The sequence below is a fragment of the Leopardus geoffroyi genome, chromosome E3 (genome assembly GCF_018350155.1).
Source record: "Leopardus geoffroyi isolate Oge1 chromosome E3, O.geoffroyi_Oge1_pat1.0, whole genome shotgun sequence".
Taxonomy (NCBI): domain Eukaryota; kingdom Metazoa; phylum Chordata; class Mammalia; order Carnivora; family Felidae; genus Leopardus; species Leopardus geoffroyi.
Genome location: NC_059340.1, coordinates 20,024,246 through 20,046,283, shown reverse-complemented (window position 1 = coordinate 20,046,283; position 22,038 = coordinate 20,024,246). Strand labels below are relative to the sequence as shown.

General features: G+C 51.1%; 2 protein-coding genes across 6 annotated transcripts in view; one reads left to right on the top strand and one right to left on the bottom strand.

Moving 5' to 3' along the window:
• GTF3C1 (general transcription factor IIIC subunit 1) overlaps window positions 1-21,157 on the bottom strand; it is a 75,079-nt gene extending 53,922 nt beyond the window's left edge. The window contains exons 1-6 of the mRNA XM_045460773.1: window positions 20,814-21,157; window positions 18,304-18,513; window positions 11,913-12,089; window positions 11,134-11,277; window positions 8,227-8,323; window positions 3,838-3,961 (exon numbers count right to left, since the gene is read on the bottom strand). Coding sequence (XP_045316729.1) covers window positions 3,838-3,961; window positions 8,227-8,323; window positions 11,134-11,277; window positions 11,913-12,089; window positions 18,304-18,513; window positions 20,814-21,034 — 973 coding nt within the window. The 5' untranslated portion in view covers window positions 21,035-21,157. The remainder of the gene's footprint in view (window positions 1-3,837; window positions 3,962-8,226; window positions 8,324-11,133; window positions 11,278-11,912; window positions 12,090-18,303; window positions 18,514-20,813) is intronic.
• The window catches only part of LOC123589121 (katanin interacting protein), a 193,283-nt gene continuing 192,363 nt past the window's right edge, over window positions 21,119-22,038 (top strand). For 3 of the 5 annotated variants that reach the window (XM_045460776.1, XM_045460774.1, XM_045460778.1), the window contains exon 1: window positions 21,119-21,320. In XM_045460776.1, the coding sequence (XP_045316732.1) occupies window positions 21,134-21,320 (187 nt within the window). In that variant the 5' untranslated portion in view covers window positions 21,119-21,133. The remainder of the gene's footprint in view (window positions 21,321-22,038) is intronic. The other 2 variants (XM_045460777.1, XM_045460775.1) reach the window with 2 other exon arrangements.

Below are 22,038 nucleotides of genomic sequence, written 5' to 3'. Positions count from 1 at the left end.
GGCTGGCTTGAATTTCCAGGGACCTCAAGCCTGGGAGAAGCTTTGCTCCGTGGCTGCCCGCCCAGCAAGAAAGGTTATTTAAGGGCATTTCCTTCTTAGTTTCTCTACTTTAAAAATATAATCAATCCAGTCTGTTTATTTTTAATGTCTTCTTTGCAAGAAATCAGGAAATAAAGATGATTAAGGGCGCTTAGATGGCTGAGTCATTGAGTGTCTGAGCCTTGATTTTGGCTCAGATCATAATCCCAGGGTCATGGGATTCGGCCCTGAGTTGGGTTCCATGCTGAGTATGGAGCCTGCTCAAGATTCTCTTTCTCTCGGGGCGCCTAGGTGGCTCAGCTGGTTGAGCATCAGACTCTTGATTTCAGCTCAGGTCATGATCTCATGGTTTGTGAGTTCGAGCCCCACATCGGGCTCAGTGCTGACGGCAATGAGCCTGCTCCAGATTCTCTCTCTCTGTCTCTCTGCCCCTCCCCTATTCGTGTTCTCTCTTTCTCAAAATTAAAATAAATTAATTAAAAAAAAAAAAAAGATTCTCTTTCTCTTGGGGCACCTGGGGGGCTTAGTCAGTTGAGCATCTGACTCTTGATTTAGGCTCAGGTCATGATCCCAGGGTCATGGGATCGAGCCCTGAGTCAGGCTCCATGCTGAGCCTGGAGCCTGCTTAATAAGATCCTTTCTCCCTCTACTCCTTTCCCCCCGACTCGCGTGCAGTCTCTCTCTCAAATTAAAAAGAGGGGGTGCACCTGAGTGGCTGGGTCGGTTAAGCATCAGGCTCTTGATTTTGGCTCAAGTCATGATCTTGTGGTTTGTGAGATCGAGCCCCATGTTGGGCTCTGTGCTGACAGCATGGAGCCTGCATGGGATTCTCTCTCTTCCTCTCTGCCCCTCCCCCACGTGTGTATATATGTGTGTGCACGCTCCTTCTCTCAAAATAAATAAACATTAAAAACAAAAAAAGATTCTCTTCCTCTGCCCCCTCCCCCGCTTACACTCTCAAATTAAAAAAAAAAAGAAAAAAAAGATTAACAGACCCACAGGCAATGACTATTTTAAGCATTCAGATAATCCCACTTTGAGTCATATGCACGTAAGCCTGGGACTTTTGTCCCTGCCACAGGACCCAGCAGTACTTCCCGGTGTTCTTCCTCCTCAAAAGGCTGATGCCGCCCACCCGTTCTCGAGAAGAGGGGTGCCAGGCATCCGACCAGTCGCGTGTGCACTCGGCACTGAAGGGACTCAAAGGGGAGGTGCCCTCTAGGAGCTTCCCCTACGCCCCTGGGGGCTCCTTCCCTGGTTTATTCACCTGTTGGATGATAATATCGGTGTGTTCCCATCTCCTCTCCCCATCGGAGACTTTTCTCAGATACAGGGAGCCAGTTAGGGTGGGCAGTGACTGATAGGTTGCCCACAAAGTCAAGCTTACAGGCCCCAACCTTTTTTTCTCATACACCTTTTGGTTTTCCTGGAATTAATAACATCATTTTTTCCCAATGGCTTGGTTTTCTGCGTACCTGTCACTAATTCACACGCAGACTCTCTGCCCACATACAACCTTCTCTAAACACATTCACACCCACCGGGCAACTGATCCTTTGCGTGGACTTCCGTCCCTCCCGGAGCCCCCTTCTCCTGCTCCCCTGTGGACGGGCTGCCCTCGTGCCGGTCATGGTGACTTCCCTTCACCACCTTCCCATGTTTCTCCTGGTCTCCTCACTCCCTGGACCCCATTTTCCCCGCCTCTTGTTTCAGTCTGCTGTTTGATGGTGGGCATCCTCCTGCAGCTTCCTGAAAGGGAACATGGGAGACGAGCGGTTTCAGATTCCTGATTTTCACAGCGCATCGATGCAAAAGCTGAATAAAGGAACTCCAGACTGAAAGTCCATTCCCTTCAGAAGGAAAGCACTGCTCCAAGGCCACCCAGCTTCGGTGACTCCCGGGAAGTCTGACGTCTCCTCTCTGGAGGCTCTTTGGCTCTGGGTTTCTCAAGTTCCGGGATGGTGGGTGTTGGTGTGGGTTTCTGTTAGGTTCTTCACGCTAGGCACCTGATAGGTCTCTTGCTCTAGAACCTCCGTGCTGCAGATCTGGGAGAATCCCTTGTGTCATTTCTCATCACCTTCTCCCCTCTCCTCCCCTGCCCACATTCCGTTTCCCCCACTGTGAGCCCGTCGTGCGGGCTGTCGGACCTTCGAGGCTTAGCATCTTGTTTTCAACTGAGCTCTACTTCCCACCTCTTTTGAGTTTCGGAGATCCTTCTCAACTTTATCTTACCACCTTCCCTCCCGCTAACTCTTTCATTGCGATAAGCAGATTTCTTCTATTTCCAACAGCTCTTTTTTATCTTCCGTCCGTCCCCCCTTTAGAGCTTCTCGCTGCGTTTTCACGGATGCGACACCTCCTCTCTGCAAGTCCTTCCAGGCTTTCCTCTGCTCCTCACTTTGTTCCTAGTTCCCCCATTTGTCTCTCTTACATTCCTGTTACAGTTCTCAGATGTTCAGGGAAGTATTCAGTTGCTGCCTGGAGCCTGTGTTCTGGATGTCGTGCAGGGTGAGGAGGAGCAGGGGAGAGGCTGTCATGGTGTGGGGTTCCAGGAACGGTGAGCGGGCAGGGGCCTGCTGTGTTGCTGGGATACCCCTAGATTTCAGCATCTGGAGGGCGTTTTTCGGACAGGTTGGTCTCTGCAGGAAAGCAGCCTCCAGCCTCTGGCCTAGGGGACAGTAAGTCTGGCCGCCAATGTTCAGGAGCCACATGGGGGGACCGCAGTGAGAGGACCCTCACCTTTTTGTGTCCCATTGCAAGCAGGGCACCCTGTCCCCGGCTGGGTCTGCGAGCCCAGAGACACTCTCATGCATCTTATCCTGAGATAAGCCCAGACTTGTGTGGGAAAGGACTTCTACCCCGGCCATGCAAAGTAAGGGAGGGGACCTGGGGAAGCGGTGGCTTCTCGCACACGCTGCCAACCAACCCCCTCGTCTCTGGCACCATCCAAACTTGTGCTCAAGGGTACCTGGGATCTCCACATTTTTAGTTAATTTCGGGAGTGGAGGCATCAATCCTTGGCTCTTGCCATACACAGGCATTCAGGTTCCCCAGGCCGCTCAGTCTGTTACCACGTGTTCATCTGCCTCGAGCACCAGAATACTGTTGACTCTGTGCTGTCATTCCTGCCCTAGCCTCTTTGTACCTGCTGGTTTGTTCCTTTTCTATCCCTTGTTGTCACTAGGGAGGAGTTTGGGGAGAGTGCAGATACATGCGTATACTCCATCTATCATCTTTCACTGAAAGCTCTGACCCTCGGCTCTTTAAATGACTTCGGTTGGTCAGGAACAGCATGGTGTAAAAATCAAGGATAGAGAAAAATAAAGCACTAAGGAAGGTTTTTAAAGTTTATAGTCTCCTGTCCTTAGTTTAATTCTCTTGGAAGGCTCAAATCCCACATCTGTCACTTACGACTGCTCAACCTTTTGTAAGTTACTAGCACCTCTTAAGTTTTATTTTCTTATACCTAAAAGGTGACCCTACCACCTACCTCGCAAGGGCTACAGAATGAGATCATGCCCCACAGCTGAGGGACTTCCAAATGCTGGAATGAACAGTGGCTTAGCGTAAGAAGGAAAACACGAACTTGATTTTGGACGCCACGGAGCAGAGATGTTGGAGGGACACCGACACGGAGATGGGTGCGGGCCCTTAGGGTTGCTTTCATGAAGACTCGACCAAATACGTGAAGTCCTCCCACCGCAAGGCCCAACGTAGTGACACAGAAAGGCTGGAGCTTGGAGGGGAGAAGAGAAAGCCGTCTGCGCAGCCAAGGGAACAGAGGCTGAGACTCTTTACCTTTCTTTGTCTTACAAGGTCCACACTCAGGGTGAATCTCTTGTAAGGGGAGAGACACCACCTTCGCGAGGCCAGCATTCAGCATGTACTGGTACAGCCGCTTAAACGTCCTTTCGCACAGCCCCTGCCAACACACAATTTAAGAGCTGCCATCAGATACGAGCACGGCGTTTGCGACCGCTAAAGTCATGTGAACGAACACAGGCTCAGGACCTGAGTTAACCGATTATCTTGAGCGACGAAGCACTGGAGGGGCTAATGAGGAAAGACTCCAAGCTATGCTGTCAAGGGAACAGAAGAAGGTGTAGATGATTCTATAAATGGATACATAGGGGTGGGAGTGAGGCAGATGGGAGCAGAGCCAGGAGGCTTTTCGCTGTATACTTTTTCAGTGGTTTGGTTTTCTAACCAAGGAAGTGTATCATTAACACACACACACACACACACACACACACACACACACCTCTCACAGGCAATGGAACAAACAGAAAAAAAGATTCAGGAGAAAGAAAATTGTAGTCTATCAGTGAAGTTTCCACAACGTGAGGATGATCACGTGCGCCCCACCGCTCACAGCTCTGCAAGGCAACGTGCCCATAATGACCCTACATGTCCCTAACTGCAGGGGTTACTGATGTGCAGCCTCCAGTGCAGGCCATGCTTTTCCATCGGCACGTTTTTGAAAATAACTGATTTACTTGCCAACGTTGGAAAGTGAGAGATTTCATACATATGCATGTTTGTGTGTATATATATCATATAAACATATATAAGCATATATGTATGTGTGTATATATATATGTATATATACGAAGCAGGTTCTAGCTTCTCCTAGAAAAAAAATCCAAGGACTGGGACTGGGGTTCCTCAGAGCAGCAGTCAGAGGGAGCCACGACAGGCAGGCCCATGCACGGTGGCCCCATCAGCCTCTGGTACATTGGAGTTGAAGGTCACCAGTTATGTGCTGTCTTCTCCTACAGTAGTTACCAGGAGGGTTACATATTTCTTGAATCCATACCGAGAGCAAAAACATTTTTTACACTCGGCCTGTTTCATTTGTTCATAAATCCATCCTGGCTGCGACGAGCATTGACTTGGCCGCCCCTGGAGTCATGAGGCCAGTTCCGGCTGCTGTAGGCCATGGGCTGAATGACAGGAGGCACTTACCACTAAGAGCCTTTAGTGGAGTCTTACGGGTTTCCTCTTACTCTCTGGGGGAGAGAGAGGGAGTGAAATGTCTGCGGGCTGCCGCCACCACATATGTGATCAACTCTCAGAGCAGCCAGTGCCCCAGCCCTCGGGCAGGAGGACATACGGCTATCAAGGAATTACAGATGACTCACATATGGCTCATCCGAAGCCACCGGCTTGTAAATGGGATCTCTTGTTAATCTAGCTGTGCCCTCGGCATCATGGAAAGACCCTACGGAAGCTCATACATCAAACCCCAGCCCCTAACATAGTGTCCTACGTCCTGGACGATCCCAAGCGCGGGAGAGGATGATGGAGTCCTGCCCTCTGGGGGGGGTCTGCCATCAGGGTCTTGCACAATCTGCCCAGCAACAAGGGAAAGAGGCAGTGTGAGCCTCCCCCACTCCCCCCAAAGGACAGCATGCCTATTCATGGCATCAACCTCACGTGTTGGCTAATTATTCACCAAATCCTGCTCCGCTTCCTCTGACCCTGTTTCTGGCTGCCGATGAGACATCACTAAGTCAAAGTCCCAGAAGACTGTCACACTCAGTAAATCCTAACATCAAATTTGTCATGCGCCTCGTCCTCGTGCCAACGTGTTCCTCCTTCTGAACTCCCTACTTTATTCAGACACTCATTCCACAAATACTTACTGAGCGCCTACCATGGGCCAGGCAGCGTCCGCCTGGTGGGGCTTCAGTGGTGAACAAACAGGCACGGTCGCTGGTCCCCGGTCCCTGCTCTCGGGAGCCTGCCCTCCAGCCCCATCGGCTTCAATGAGGAGCCATTACTCAAGCCGGACAGCAAGACTCCTTCCCTTTCACTCACCTCCACGTCCTGGCCTCAGGCGCTCACTCCGCCCTGCTAGCTCCTCTCCAAAACATCTCCCTTCTAGCGGTCATCACTCCCGGCCAGAGTCAACAGCATCCACCTTGCCACCCACACCTCCAATCTCCCTTCCTCTGCCAGGTTCATTTCCTATAAACACTCTTCCCTCCTCGTAACTTCTCCGTCTCTGAATTGCCACCGGCGGTTTACGAGGCTGAAGGCCACAAACCGGCCCCTCAGCCCGGTGCTCTAGACCTTTCTTAGCGCTCCAGCCACATTGCCGTTCCTCCTGCCTGAGCACACTGCTGCCTGGTGACGGCTCGGTTACTGCGCCTCTAACAACCTGCTGGAGCCACCCTCCCGTGCCCGAGTTGCCATTTCTTGTCTGTCTACTTTGGGAACACTTCTTCACAGCCCAGCTCAGCTGCAACTTGCTCTATAAAGCCTCTCCCAGCTCCCTGAAGCAAGCGCGTCCTTGCGAGGCGCCTTCGAGCCTGAGCATGTGTTCGCACGTCTGCCTCTCCAGTGAGACTGCTCCATGACAGTGGGAGACCTGTCATCCTCACTAATTTTTGTCATCGAAGTACAGGACACAGTCCTGACTCAAAGCAGACATTCACTAAAGTATCTGCTGGAGAAATAAGAGAACAACGCCCTGTGACAGTCCACTCGTATCACTTAGCCCGCAGTGCTGACCTGGGACCCGACCTGCCCGGTCTCCGCACGCCCGAGTGACCCAGTAGGGCGGAGGGTTTCAATCACCGATGTCTGCTGGACAAGAAATATGAGGAACAATGTGGGCAGAGATTTGTTTATTAAATAGGGATTTTCTTCATTTCTACTAGGATCTCTCAAGAGAAAGATGTATTTTTCTTTCATTCTCCACTCTTCATGGAGACTCAGATACCGAAAAATATTTCTTACCACAAACAGCAGTGCACATGTAATGACAAATGACAAGGGCCTGGTGTCTGAGAGGTGGCAGGAAGGAAGGGGCTGGCCGGGGTGGGCGGAAGGGCGGCTGGCCAGCACACAGCTGGCTCTAGCTGACTGCCATCAGGAGAGACTGCAGGCCCAGGCTTGACGGAGCCTCTGATATGTCAAAGGAAGCAGGGAACTTAGATTTGTCTGTGAAATCTCAGTTTAAAAAAAAAAAAAAAAATGCCAGGTCAAATGTACTTTCAACAACATATAGGCCAAATCTGACCCCCAGGCCTCAGTTCCTAAGCTCTGCCTCAAAGAGACTTGGGCATGGGGGCCTGTGTGGCTCAGTCAGTTAAGCATCTGACTCCTGATTTCTGCTCAGGTCATGATCTCAGTCGGGAGTAGGAGATCGAGCTCTGTGTCGGGCATGGAACCTGCTTAAGATTCTCTCTCCCTCTGCCCTTCCTTGCTCGTGTGCTCTCTCTAGCTCTAAATAAATAAACGAACAAATGAGGGGCTCGGGCGTAGAGGAGATCTAACAAAGAGAAGAGGCCCATTTCCCTCTATGACGGAATCAGAGATGAGGGCTCCACTCACCAATGCAGCAGAAGGTGAGGAGCAAGGATTATTTTTTGGTTTTTTTTAATGTTTATTTATTTTGAGGGACAGGGAGGGGCAGAGAGAGAGGGAGAGAGAATCCCAAGCAGGCTCCAAGCTCAGCATGAAGCCCGACACGGGGCTCGATCCCATGAACCACGAGATCATGACCCGAGCTGAAATCCCGACTTGGATGCTTAACCTACTGAGCCACCCAGGCGCCCCAACCCTGATGTTGATAATCAGATTCCAAATCACGGTCCTTTGTGGGCTAATCACTATGACCCAAACAGGCTGCCTTTAAACTTCAGGTTTAAGTTCCGCTGTCTAACTGGCAGGGCAATTTGTTTCTCTCCCCCGTCTAATGCTGGCTCCGCCGAACACTGTTCGAATCAGCCTGGGGGCCACATGCCCCCTCCGTGCTTTCCTCCTCCCCCCACCTCTACCGCGGGGCCCAGAGACTAGGCCGGTGGGTAAGCACTTCTCTCCCCGTGCCGTCACACTATCATTTCAGTGTTAAACCGGTGTGATGGAATTAGAAGCGTGCTCACAGAAGCACCCCTAAGTGCCCAGGTCCACCATTCCACACGAACTTATACCACAGGGCCTCGAGCAAACCCTGGGGAAAATGGGAGCCAGCCTAGGGCAGGAAGGCCTTCGATGAAGGCCTGGGCACTTTTTCCTTCCGTGGAACAAAGGAAGATCCCACTCGCTTCAAGGTTAAGGACGGTTAAGTCTGTGAACAGGGCTGATTACAAGCCACCATGAAGGTACACTAAACAAAGATGTCCAGGCTGTGGCACAGTTCAGTCCAGCCCAGAGCACAGGCGGCCCCGGGGAACTTACCAGCTCTTCTCTCAGCCTGCCCAGGGTCTCCATCTGGTTACTCCGTGTGCTCAGCACACCCGAGAGCTTCTCCATGAGGATGTCATATTTGCTCCTCCTGTGAGAAACACAAAACAGCCTGTCTGGTCAAACCTATTGCTAAAGAGTGCCTCGCAAGCCTTCAGTGACCACATCCCAAACTACAGAACCTTCATCTTCAGTCTCGGCCACCATCCAGCCCACAACGCGCACTTGGTGGGGCAGAGACCGGCTCTGAGTGGCTCGGTCACATGGCCAAGGGCACCTAGGTAGTGGCCGTGTACAAACTAGACCTTTGGGCTGCACCCGTAAGGATTCTTCAAAATGCCTTATGTTTTTATAATAGCATCAAGTTGAGGAAGGACCTTAGGTATTTCTATATAAATCGCTTGGTGAAGGAGGGGATTATTTCATAAAGAACTCAAACAGGTTTTCTAAACTTCAGACTCAAGACGGGAACTTAGGTCCTTGCCCACATCCAGCGCTCTGTTCGCTATATCATGATGCCTTTGATTCTGAAGGCTGGCCTCTGCTCTGACTTCACTGGCCTGATCAAGCCCAACCCCCAACTCATTTTTATTGTGTAGAATCATAAATGACTGCTTCCAAGCTAATGGCCACCAAGGAAGCTATGAAAGAGAGCGGAGGGCTCCCGACTATGTGTGCCTGGGGAGGCTGGGGGCAGGGTATAGCTGGGAAGATGACCTTGACTTTAATTGGTCACAAGCTCAGGGTCAAGGAGGGCTTATGTATGGGATACAGAGTCTACACCCACTTCTCCACTTCGACTGCCTCTCAACACATGAAAGGATAAAGGAAGGCACAGATATTTACTGCATGTGAATTAATACCAAGCACTGAGTCATGGCCATTTTCTAGGAGAAGAAACCGTGGTTCAGAGAGGTCAAGTGCCTTTGCCCAAGTAAGGGGCAAAGATTTAAAAACAGATCTTGACTTAGTCCACTGTTAATCTCTTCCACCCACAGCTGCCGCCTACACCAGGTAGGAGTCTAGTGATACTGTATTTAACTAGTGGAAAGTAAGAATAAATAAATAAAATGCAAACTGTCGAAGCATGATTCTCTCTCCAGTAGGATTTCTAAAATATAGGTTTGACGACAAATTTGGAATTTTGACAGGAATACAGTGATATCATTACTCCTGGAAATCCTTAGTCAACAGTCTGCCTACATGTATATCAAGCACTTTCTTTGGGCCCAGGCCTGTGCTAGGCAGTGGACACTGTCGACTTTAAAACTTATACTTAATCCTGAGTGTTCACTCACCTCCCATTTGGAGAGCATGCCTGGCCACTGGTAATGGGCAAGGTCTCTGTCGTTCGGCTAGGGGAGGGTCAAAGTCATTCCCCGTGGTCCAGGGAAAGGAAGGGCCTGCCTACTGCCTCTCAAGGATTCCGTGACATTGCCCGACTCCACTATGGAGCACTGGTGGCCAGGCGCTCGGGGGCTCCCGCTTACTCACCCGAGGGCCACCTTTTCCAAGGCCTACTCCAGCTCGATCCTTCCCTATCCTGGTCTCTGGATGTCTCACCGAGGAGGCCATGAGGTGCCGGAGGGCAGGCTGAGGCCTGTCTCAAGCGTGGTGGAACACTGCTTTCCCCCATTCCTATGCCAGGCAGTCACCCCAACAGGGAGCAGGAAGGAGTCAGAGACTCACTCCCAGAAACCCTCATCCTCAGAAGGGAATGTACACATCTCACCACCTTGCTATACTGGCTGGACCAGGACCCGAGGCTAAATAGCAACGTCATGCATGGTGATCACTCAGCACAACCTCCACATCTCACCGTCTAGGCTGATTATGAGAGTTGCGTGTTGGAAAAACATGCCAATTTTAAATCGGATACAATTCAATCTCAATTCTGTCACCAAAACAAATCTGATTTGACTGATTTATTTTTATTTTTATACTCCCCCCCAAATTTCACCAAAATGTTAACAGTCCCTATTGCTGGGCAATGGGGTTACAGGAATTTTTTTTCCTTCTTTTCAGTATAATCTCCGAATTTTCTAAATCAGCATGACTTATTTTCACAATCAAAAATAGATAGTAAATCTCTTTTAAAAAGCTATAGCCTAGGGCACCTGGGTAGCTCAGTCGGTTAAGCGTCTGGCTCTTGACTTTGGTTCATGATCTGATGGTTCAAGAGTTCAGGCCCCGCGTTGGGCTCCTCACTGAGTGTGGAGTCTAAGATTCTCTCTCTCTCTCTCTCTCTCTCTCTGCCCACCCCCCCGTCCCTCTCTCCCATTTGTGCTCATGTTCTCTCTCTCAAAATAAATAAATAAAGTTAAAAAAAAAAAAAAAAGAAAAAAACCTATAGTCATGGACACCTGGGTGGCTCAGTTGGTTGAGCATCCAACCCTTGATTTTGCCTCAGATCATGGTCCCAGGGTTGTGGGATCGAACCCTATATTGGGCTCCACGCTGAGCGTGGAGCTTGCTTAAGGCTCTCTCCCTTGGGGCACCTGGGTGGGTCAAATGGTCAAGCGTCCCGACTTTGGTTCACGTCATGATCTGATGGTTCATAGTTCAAGCCCTGCTTCGGGCTCTGTGCTGACAGCTCAGAACCTGGAACCCGCTTCGGATTCCGTGGCTCCCTCTCCCTCTGCCCCTCCCCCACTTGTGCTCTGTCTATGTCTCTCAAAAAAAATAAATAAATGTTTAAAAAAAAACTTAAAAGATTCTCTCCCTCCCTCTGCCCCTCCCCTGCTTGCGCATGTACGTGTGTGCTCGTCCTGTCTAAAATAAAAGCAAAACATAAATCAATAAAAGTAAAAAGCTACGGTCGTGCTGTGATTTAGCCTCCATGGTTGGTAAAGGCCTAACGCGCAGGGCAGAACGGAGTGCTTTGGCGTGCACACGCTATACCTGTCCACGTGAAACCGATTCAGGAGGAGGAGGATCGAGTGCTGCTGGGCTCCGGTGGGCAATCGGATCACATGTGACTGCATCGTAATGAGCCCGTTTTTGTTCAGAATTTTCCGGTGATAGTGGAGCTTCCCGGCATCAACCCTGGAGGAGAGGAGGAGCGTGGCTCTGTCATTTTTGCTTTGCTGGCTGCTTTCCCCCAACAGCACAGAGGGCCCCTCACCTGAACGTCAGTGCTAGACACACACTGTAGCACTGGCTAGTCCTACCCGGCCACTCTACCACGACAGTCACTGTGAGACAGCGGCCTTGAAAACAACAGCCATGCCTCAGCCTAAGAGCACAGCCGAGGTCCCCGGCAGAGGCGGATGGGGGATGGGGGTGGAGGCCCAGGGAAATGGGCAAGGGACGGACGGTGGGGTAGGCGACAATGAGGGTTAGCGATGACACCATCAAATACAGGTGCCCAATCCTGTAGTGGCCAATAACTAGGGGACTATACATCCTGATTTGCCCGGCGGTCCCAATTTATGCCCACTGCCTTGGCCTTGCCCTGGGGCCCCACTCTCCACTCTCAAAATGTCTGGTTTAGATACTAAATTATAGGGTCACTCCAGGGTCTCTTCATACACAAAGCCCTGCACTCCCAGTCAGCATAGGTTGCAGACTGCCCCAGTAGCAGGGCTGAGAGCAAAGGGGAAGGAGGTAGGTCAACAGGCCCATGCTGGGGGGCAGGGCACAATCATCAGGGAGCCCTGTCAAGCGAATCATCCCCTCACTTGAAAGCAGTGCTGTGGAGGTCACGCTGGAGCTCGCCTTGCCACCGGGACCGGCCCAACCGCTCCAAAATGCAGTAGGAGAAGTCAGGGAGCTTCAGGTCGGGGTCACCCTCCAAGCCTATCAAGGCCCTGTACCGCATGTCCTGGGAGGCGACGATGATCAGTCTCTTTCCCCACCTGTGGATCAGAAACGACGACACAGAAGAAATAACTTTAAGTGATTTGAAGAAAATATGAAAAAACAGGGGGTGCCTGGGTGGCTCAGTCAGTTAAGCATCAGACTCTTGGTTTTGGCTCAGGCCATGATCTCGCGGTTCATGGAATCGAGCCCCACGTCAGGCTCAGTGCAGAGCATGAAGCCTGCTTGGGATTCTTGCTCACCCTGCCCCTCCCCTGCACACTTATTTATAAATAAACTTAAAAAAACAAACAAAACCCTGAACCTTAGAGAATCATCATTTTGTGCTGCTTCTTACAGCTTTACAATCCCCCCCATTAAGGCGGTTTCAGTGTCCAAACTGCAGCATTTGGGGTGAACAGAGCCAACCTTGTGTTCTCCTTATGTGGTGCCCTCCGAGGTCTCGTCAGGACACTCAGACCAAAGCCCAAACTCCCCAGCAGGGCCTGGTACATCCGATGCACCCTCCATGGCCCTGATGGTCCTCAAATGAGCTGCTTCCTCTGCCCGGGATCCTCCCCGAATCTGTAGGTGACGGATTCCTTCTGATCATTGGGGCTACTGCTTAGACATGACCTCCTCGGGCCTTCCTGAAAGTCTAGCCCCAGCTATCCCCTACCTGGCCGTTGCCATATTCTTCACAGCACCCGGCACTCTTAAAAATGGTCGTATTTTGGGGATGCCTCGGGGGGCTCAGTCAGTTGAGCGTCTGACTTTGGCTCAGGTCATGATCTCATGGTTGGTGAGTTCGAGCTCCGCATCAGGCTCTGTGCTGACAGCTCGGAGCCCGGATCCTGCTTCGGGTTCTGTGTCGCCCACTCTCTGCCCCTCCCCCAGTCGTGCTCTGTCTCTCTCTCTCAAAAGTAAATAAGCATAAAAAAAATTTTTTTTAAAGGTAATATATGTATTTTTTTTTTGGCAGACATTCTTGTCCATCTCCTCCCTTCAAATTTAAGTGCCATAAAAGTAGGCACATGGTACTGACTTGTTCACTAGGACACCTTCAGTGCCTAGTATGATTGTAGTGCATAGTAGGGGCTCTGTGAGTATTTGTTAAGTGAGCAAACTAGCCTACTGAACTGGACAGATAAGCTTCAGAGTCAAAAATACAGGCACGCCTCAGAGATGTTGTGGGTTCAACTCTAGACCATTGCAAGAAAGCAAATATTGTGATAAAGCAGGTATCACAATAAAGCTAGTCAAATCAAGTTTCTGGTTTCCGGTGCATAGAAAAGTATGTTTATACTATACTGTAGTGTAGTGTATTGAGAGTGCAATGACATTACGTCCAAAAAAACCAATGTGTGTACCTTAATTAAAAAATACTATTGCTAAGAAATGCTAACCATCATCTGAGCCTTCACCAAATTGTAATCACCGGTCCCAGATCACCGTAACAAATATAGTAACGAAAAAGTTCAAAATATTGAGAAAATTGGGGTGCCTGTGTGGCTCAGTTGGTTAAGCGTCCAACTTCAGCTCAGGTCATGGTCTTTACAATTTGTGAGTTCGAGCCCTGCGCTGGGCTCTGTCCTGACAGCTCAGAGCTTGGAGCCTGTTTCAGATTCTGTGTCTCCCTCTCTCTCTGCCCCTCTCTCGCTTGTATTCTGTCTCTCTTTCATAGATAAACATTAAAAAAAAAAAAGAAAGAAAAGGAAAGAAAATATATTGAGAAAATGACCGAAATGTGATACAGAGACACGAAGCGAGCAAATGCTGTTGGGAAAAATGGTGCCAACAGATTTGCTTGATGCAAGGTTGCCACGAACCTTCAATTTCTAAAAAACGCAGTATCTGTGAAGTGCAGGACGACGAGGTAGGTCTGTACCGAACTGGCTAATCAGCGGATTTGTAGTCCGTTGAAGACCAGACCCTGGAAGAATCGTCAGCTCCTCCTAGTGACTTGAGGTGTGAAAATAATAAAGAGGCCAAGAATACATCCTAGCAAGGCATTTCAGACTGAGTGACGTGATGGGAGACAGGCCTTGTGGTTAGATGTCTAAACAGCAGAGCTAAGAAGAATTAGATGCTGGCCCAGATTTGAGGGGTTGGTAGCCCATGAGTTCTTATACAGGGACCCTCAGTGATGCATTCATCTGGGAAAGGGAGCGCTTCCGAGTGGGGGGATCTTGATGCCAAGGAGTGAGTGAGTGAGGGGTTCTCTGCCAGCACACCCTCGTGGGATCTCTGCTCCAGGGCTTGGACCCCAAGAGTATGTCAATGGAGTGGGCCAATCTGCCCAAGATGTCAGCTTAAATTAGCAGATGAGGCCCAGTGGGTGGAGTCTCAGACTTGAGTGATGGAGACTCGGCAGAGAAACGGATTTCTTCTATCACATCCCTCAGACGGACGGTTCTCCTTCCTCCTACCCCACACTGGCTGGTTTCACTTCTACCACCAACTGGGCCAAAGATGAAAGAAGAGGTTGTCTTCCTTTTAACCTTACACTGTTTGTGACCTAAAGTAAGTCTTCTGTAGAGCCATGGAAGTCGGCAGAATCCATCCTCAGAGGGAATGGTTGCGAACACGCGTGAAAGAGACAGTCCACTTCCTGTGTCTGCACATCACAGACTTAGGACCTTTGCTCTCTCGTCCAAAACAGGTTCATTAAGTTAAACTGGAAGAGATCAGCTGGGAAAAGAAAGCTGGAAAACTGGGGAACAGGTTTGCTGCTTTTCACACAGGCTCAGATTTGTTTACTACGCTGTACTATCATAGTCCCGACAGTTCCAATTGGCTGACTAAGGGACTCCTGCTAGGCTTAAAATGCTGAGTGTGGTCACCAGACAGGATGTCAAATACCGATTAAGCACAATGTAAAGTACCAGAGATGCCAAGATAGATAAAAGCGGTATCCACCTTCAAGGAGCTCACAGTCCACTGGAGGAGGAAGTCCAGAAAGTGAGCGATTATGCTATGATCCGACAGCTGTCAGAGAGCACCTAGGAAATGGCATACGTCCAGAGCCCAATTCCATCTAAGCTGTGCGTGTGAACGGAGCACAGTAACTAGGGAACACTCTCACAGGAGGGGATGTTGAGTGAGCACTAAGCTTGGGGGCGGTGAAGGGCAAGGAAGCAGAACCTGCAAGTTTCTGGAGGCACGAAGCAGTGCGCCTGTCCTGGGGGCAAATGGCCCGGCCGGGAAGCCTGGTGTGGGGTCGCAGGCTGGAAAGCAGAAGGAAGGACAGCCCGAGAGGTCAGTGCGAGTCCACATCCCAAAAGGCCTGGCAGTGCCGTCCAGGGAGTTTGGATGCCATGACACAGGTCAGGGGTTAGAACTTCCAGACCAACAGGATAGTCAATCAGTCAACATGCACTCCCAGGCGCCGATGTGGTGCCAGGCATAGTCTAGATCCTAGAGATACAGCCATGAACAAACAAGAGTTTCTGCCCTCAAGGTTACAGTCTGGTATGGACAGAGTGACGTAAATAAACACTGAAGACCATTTTTGGTACTGACGTGAGTAATGCGATGATGTCTGGGCAACAGGGACATACTTTTTGAGGAACCAAGTCCAAGGCTGAATGAAGAGAAGGGGGTAGGAGATGTGAAGATCTGAAGCAGAATATTTTTAAGTTTATATATTTGAGAGAGAGAGAGAGAGAGAGAGAGAGAGACAGAGAGAGGAGTGTGCGTGTGCGTGAGTCGGGGAGCGGCAGAGAAAGAATCCCAAGCAGGCTCCGCGCTGTCAGCTCAGAGTCCGACGAATAGGGGCTCGATCTCACGAACCGTGAGATCATGACCTGAGCCGAAATCAAGAGTCAGACGTTTAACCAACCAAGCCCCCCAGGAGTCCTGAAGGTAGAAGACTCTAAGCAAAAGGAACAACATGTGTTGCAGCCCTGAGGAACAGATTAGCCCGGCGTGTTCGGGCCAAAGCACAGAGAGGGCTATGGGGGGGAGAGCTGGGTGGGCAGAGGGTAGGCATATGGAGCCTGATGGGCCACTCAGCAGGGTGGGCAGCACTAGGTGGGACATGGCTCATGGTTCTGGCCTAAATACCAAGGGAAAATCACAGTCCCAGAGACAGAGAGCACAAGTCGGGAGGGGCAGAGAAAGAAGGAGACAGAAGATCCAAAGCAGACTCTGCTGACAGCACAGAGCCCGAGGTGGGGCTCGAACTTACAAACCAGGAGATCATGACCCGAGCTGCCGTCAGAGGCTTGACCAACTAAGCCACCCAGGCGCCCCATGGATCCTGTAATTTTTTTTAAGAGGAGGTAGAAATCCAGATTTTAAATATTAGCAATGAAGTAAAATTGAAAACAAACAAACCACCATGCTGGCTAAACAAAGCATGTCTGTGGGGGACATGCGGCCAGTCTTGAGATATCTGTCCTGAGTGACCAAGGCACTTTCCACCGCAAGTCCATCTTAGAGAAAAATGTTCCATGCAGCGTGGAAAGTTCCGAAGAGGAGAGACAGTAAGAAGGGAGATAAGAGACTATTGTACTATTTTGAGCCCAAAGGGCGTTTGAGAAAACGTCAGAAGGTCAAGTCCACAGGACTCGGTGGCCAGCTGAACGTAGAAAGAGAGAAGGGGCCCAAGTTTGCGTCTTATACGGCAGGCGCGTGGGAATCCTCTGGAGCGGAGGGAAGACACAAAAGGGGCAGGAAATGGAAGAGGAGGCAAGTGTGGGGTGAAGGAGAGTGATGCTCTGACTTCTGGGCGCACTGAGGAAGAGGTTACTGTAACTCCACACGCGGCACTTGACAGACGCCTGGGGAGCACTCAGAGCCCTGGGGAGCAGCCCAACATTTAAGGGGTGGAAGGAAGTCGGGGAGTCCATGAGGGAGCTGGTAAGGATCGGCTAGAACAGGAAACTAAAGCAGGAAGCCATGGGACAAAAGCTTTACAAGTCCTTGATGGGGTGGAGGGGGCAAGGAGGTTAAGGGCCCTACAGTGTCCACAGGCTCATTACTAGGAATCTTCGGGGATAAGATTTCGGTGAAGTAATAAAGTCAGACATCGGGACTGAGAGGGCAGAGGTGAAGGGGACAAACAGTGAGAGTGGCTATTTCTTCTGGGAAGCTTGGTCCTACGAGCGGCAGAGAGAAAGAGAGATCTATGGTCACAGGGGATCTGAGGTCAAGAGAAGGTCCTGTTGTAAGCTGTGTGAGTCACGTTAGGGCTGAGGAGACAGCACCAGCAGAAGGGCAAAAGTTGGAAATGACGGAGAAGGGGCACCTGGGTGGCTTAGTTGGTTCAGCATCCGACTTCAGCTGAAGTCATGACCTCGAGGTTTGTGACTTTGAGCTCCGCATCGGGCTTACTGCTGTCAGCACAGAGCCTGCTTTGGATCCTGTCTCCCTCTCTCTCTGCCCCTCCCTCTCAAAAATAAATAAACATTAACAAAAAAAAAAAAGAAAGAAAGAAAATGAGGGAGAAAGATGAGCTTCCTGAGAGAGGCAGGAAAGAGCAGGAGGTACAGGGAGCTGGGCTGGGGGGCGGGAAGGGGGATGGGCAGAGGAGGAGGAAGAGAAGCAGAGGGAGGCCCTAGACAGGGCCTGGTCCTGGTGACATGGTTTCTGGCCACCTCTGAGCTGGGGGGTGGGGGTGGGGGGAGGAAGAGATGTGTAACAGCTGCAAGTTGAAGATGGAAGTCAGGAGAGCTCACACGGGCAGCTTCTCCCTGTTCTGTGAAGCGGGGAGGGAGGTGGGAGTGGGGCTAGGCTTAGAAGATGACAGGTGGAATGGACCACTCTGGGAAACCGGGGGTCCGGCCGGAGACTTAGGAAAGGACCGCTGGGCAGCAGGGGGCCCAGTCCCTACGAGAGAGTGATCCAGGGGACGTCTGGGTGGCTCAGGTGGTTAAGTGGCTGACTTCAGCTCAGGTCCCGATCTCATGGCTTGTGAGTTCGAGCCCCACACTGGGCTCGCTGCCATCGGCGCAGAGCCCACTTTAGAGCCTCTGTTCCCCCCTCCTTTTTCCCTCCCCGACTGCCGCTTGTGCTCTCTCTCAAAAATAAATAACACATTAAAAAAAAAAAAAAAAAAAAAGAGTGATCCAAATGATAGCCTCCTGCTCTGCCCAACCGTGCCAGGACTGTGGACATAAGGGAAAGAGAAAGGCAGGTCCCTGAGCAAAATGAGCCGAGTGAAGAAGGCAGAGGCTTCGTAAAGGGCTGACGAGACTCAGCGCTCTGACTGTGCACCTGACTTCAGAGCAGGAGGATTCCCATGAGTTTCTGATGGTGCAAATCAGTTACCTGCCAAAGGCCTCCACCATCATACAGCGGGGCTGTAAAGACTTGGTCCTGATGTCATTGGTTATGTTTTTCCTCTCCTTAAAGTACCGGCAAGAGCCCTGGATGCCATCTTTATTCTCTAAAATCATATGAATGGGGTAGACGTCCTCCAAAGCGACTGGATCCCTCCGGGACTCCAAAATTCCGGTTTCCAAGTCAATCTCTTCATATCTACAAGAGGGAAGGCACAAATACCAAACCACAAATCAGCTCCGGAAACAGTACATACTGGGCCACATTCTTCTGACAACCTCCTGCTGAGACCAGAGAGAAAGAGAGAATGTGCTCACTCAAGTCTTCCCGCTTTGCAAATGCAGATTAGAGCAGCATTCCTGCCTTTTTAACGCAAAGAACACAGGCCTTCCCAGGGTCCCCCAAATCCACCCTAAGAAGCTGAATGCTGGAACCAGAACCATCCTACTGGCCCAAGTCGTGGCCTTTTGGTTTCCCTTCAAATCTGGTGCCTGTACGTTAACAATTTTCACCTTGGGATCCTAAGTCCTGTCTTTTCCCTCCAAACACTGACCCTGTATCTTCGCTTGTCTACCAAACGCCTCAAATTCAAGGAGATCAAAGGCAAAGTTATAACTGCCTCTCCCCGCCCCCAATAAAGTCCCTCCTTTCCACTCTCTCCCAGTTATGTCGTATCAATGTCATGGAGGCATCTTTGACTTGGGTTTCTTCCTTTATCCAGTCAGCCAACTTTGTTAAGCTTTCCTTACAAACCTCGCTCACATCCTGCTCTAGTCCAGTTGAGGCTAAATCCCACTTCCGCTTATTGGCCCTTTCCTCCTTTGCCTTCTGTGTGATCTCTACACTGCGTAACCCTCCAACCCCCAATCCCATCTGCCAGGACACCGCTCTGAACTGCTACCCTCCATTTCTCCAGCCGCACCTTCCCAGGCTTCTTGGAAGGTTCCTAGTCCTTCATCCAGCCCTTCCACGTAGGTGCACCTCAGGGCCATGTCTTAGGCCTCCAGGGAGAATCCTGGCCTGCAACTTAAACATCCAACCATGCGGGATGACTCCACATGTCCAGGTCCATCCCTCTCTCTGGCCTGCTTCCCCCCTCCCCCGCCCCGCCTGAAGCCACATGTTTACTAAACAGAATCTCCACTAGGGTCACCCAAAGGAACTTCAAACTCCATGTGTCTCAAAGTACGTTCAACATCTTCCCCACCTCCCCCAAGACTCAACCACTGTGCTGCCCTTCTGTGTTCCCTACCAACAGGGCAGGGTATCAGTATTCACTCAGGTACCCAAATATCAGGAACCAGAGGAATCATCCCTGATTCCCACCTAAGTGGATTAAAAGACCACCCAATTCCCTCTCCAGTCCAACTGAGCGAAGGGCAGAGTGGGTTTTGTACCCCAGACTTCGTGGATTCAAATTGGGGGTTCTGGTCTTGCTAGCAGATGATCTTAAACAAGTCACTTAAACGCTCTGTGCCTCGATTTTCTCTTCTAAGGCTTCTGTAAAAATTAAATAACTCACTCTATGTCAGGATCTTAGAACAGTCCCGGCTCAGAACAAGCATGCATCTAAGTGCCAAACATTATTCCTCATTCCCCACCTCCAATCCTACACTTCAACCAAACTTAACATATTTCTCCTCCTGCAGGCTTCACATGTACTGTTTCCTGTCCAGAATACTCTGCCAAGTGCCCACCTAAATCCAATCTTTAAGTCCTGTTTTGGACACTATTACCTCTGGGAACTTCTCACAATATGCCTTTAGAGCACAGATTCTACAGACGGATGGCCTGGGTTCAAATCAACACGTGGGTCACTTATAATCTCTGTAACCGTTGAACAGGTTACTTAATTGAAGGCTCAGTTTCCTCCTCTGCAAAATGGGGAAGATAACAGTACCTACTGCTGAGGATCAAGTGAGTTCAGTCCCCTGAAACTCCCAGAACAGGATCTTAGGGTATAGTACTAGGCCAAAAATAAGCACTCCATAAATGCTAGCCATTATTATTATTATTATTATTATTATTATTATTATTATTAAGGTTGCTGTTATGCAGATGTCTAATTGACTTAGGCTCTCCAGTCAAGCACTGAATGAATGCCCCAGAAAGGGTGGTTGAACTCATCGGTCTCCAGCCTTGGTTTGAACTCACCTCCTAACCACCACGGAAGAAGAGTACTCTTTGAAACTTGAAGAATATCCCGCCGGTCCTGCTCACCACCACCCAACACCCACACGGACATAATGGGATATCGTGAGATAACCCTCAACTCCATCGAACGCCCGGGCTCTACCAGGCCCGAGGAACCCCCAGTCAGCCTTACACCCAGGCCTCCCCCCCCCCGCCCCTCCCCGCCCCACGACTCACGGTCCTCCCCGGGCTCCACTCCTATCTCCCACCCCCTCCCGTCAGAACCTGGGCCCCTCCCAGAGCCATCGGACCCCGGGCTCCGCGCCCGCCCTCTCGCCCGCCCGCCGCAGGACCAGGCCGCTGACCGGTCCTGGAGCTGGAGGTCGGGTCGCTCTCGAGGCTCTTCATAGAAGCTGATGCCCGGGTGCGTGGCAAGGGCCCGCCACAGGAACTCCTGCGTGTAGGGCTCCAAAGGCAGGGGGAAGGGCGGCACTCGCGTCTCCAGACGGCTCCACAGCGCAGGCAGACACAGGCCATCAAGCCCCTCGAGGGCCACCTCGTCCAACAACGACTCAAGCGCGTCCATTGCTACTTCGGTGGGCAGCTCCCCCGGCGCCTGCGCACCAGGACACGAAAGGCCCTCCAGCGCGCCTGCGCACAACCTTCGGCAGCCCTGAGAGGCGGGATGGACTTAGAGATCCGAGGAGGAGTTTCAGAGCGCCGATGCGACGTCACTCCCTTTGGGGGCGGGCTCAGTCCCTGGATCTCCACCGCCATTGGTCCGGAACCCCGCAGTAACCAGGGGAACTGCAAACAGTGTAGGGGCCGCTTCCGGTTCGAGCACCCGGAACCGCCGCCTCTAGGGATGGACGGTGAGTGTCCGTGGGCCCCTCCGGGCGGTCGGGCAGTTATTCTTTCACCTCTCCGGAGGCTTCCCCGGACAGAATCCTAGGCCGGAGAGCCCTGGACCACCACTTCCTGACCCATGGTGGCCTCCGGTCTGAGGGAAAGGGAGCCTTAGTGATCCGGGATGGCCAGAAGAGGCTGGGGGGAGTGGTCAGTGGTGTGGCCAAGGTGCAGAGCTGTGGTCGTGTAGGAACCCGGTACAGTATGGGGGCTCAGAAGAGGTTTAGAGTGGAAAGGAGAAGTAGAAGTCCGAGGGCGAGGGGGTCCTGTGTGTCTTCCTCGGATGTGGAACTGTGCAATCTGGGAGTTGGTACGGGAGTAAGCGTCACCCTGGGGAGTGCGGTCGTCAGCTAGTGGGAAAAGGGAGTTGGTAAGGTGGGTGGGGGAATTCTAGGGCATACTCTCTTTATGAGCTCTGCTGAGAATAATTAGTACCGTCCAGTGCCAGGAACTCTGGAAGCTCTCTCAAGCAACGCCTCGTTAAGCTTCAGAACAGCCCCTTTGAGGTCAGTAGTGTTCTCCTGTTTTGCAAATGAAGCAACTGAGGCTCAAAGAAGTTAACTTGCCCCTAACCAAACAGCCCACAAGTGGCAGGGTGGGTAAGAAAGCCAGACACTCTGCCTCTGGAACCCAATTACGGAGTTTGAGATTTGAAACGGGTTTCAGAGGCCCTTCATTCCAGAA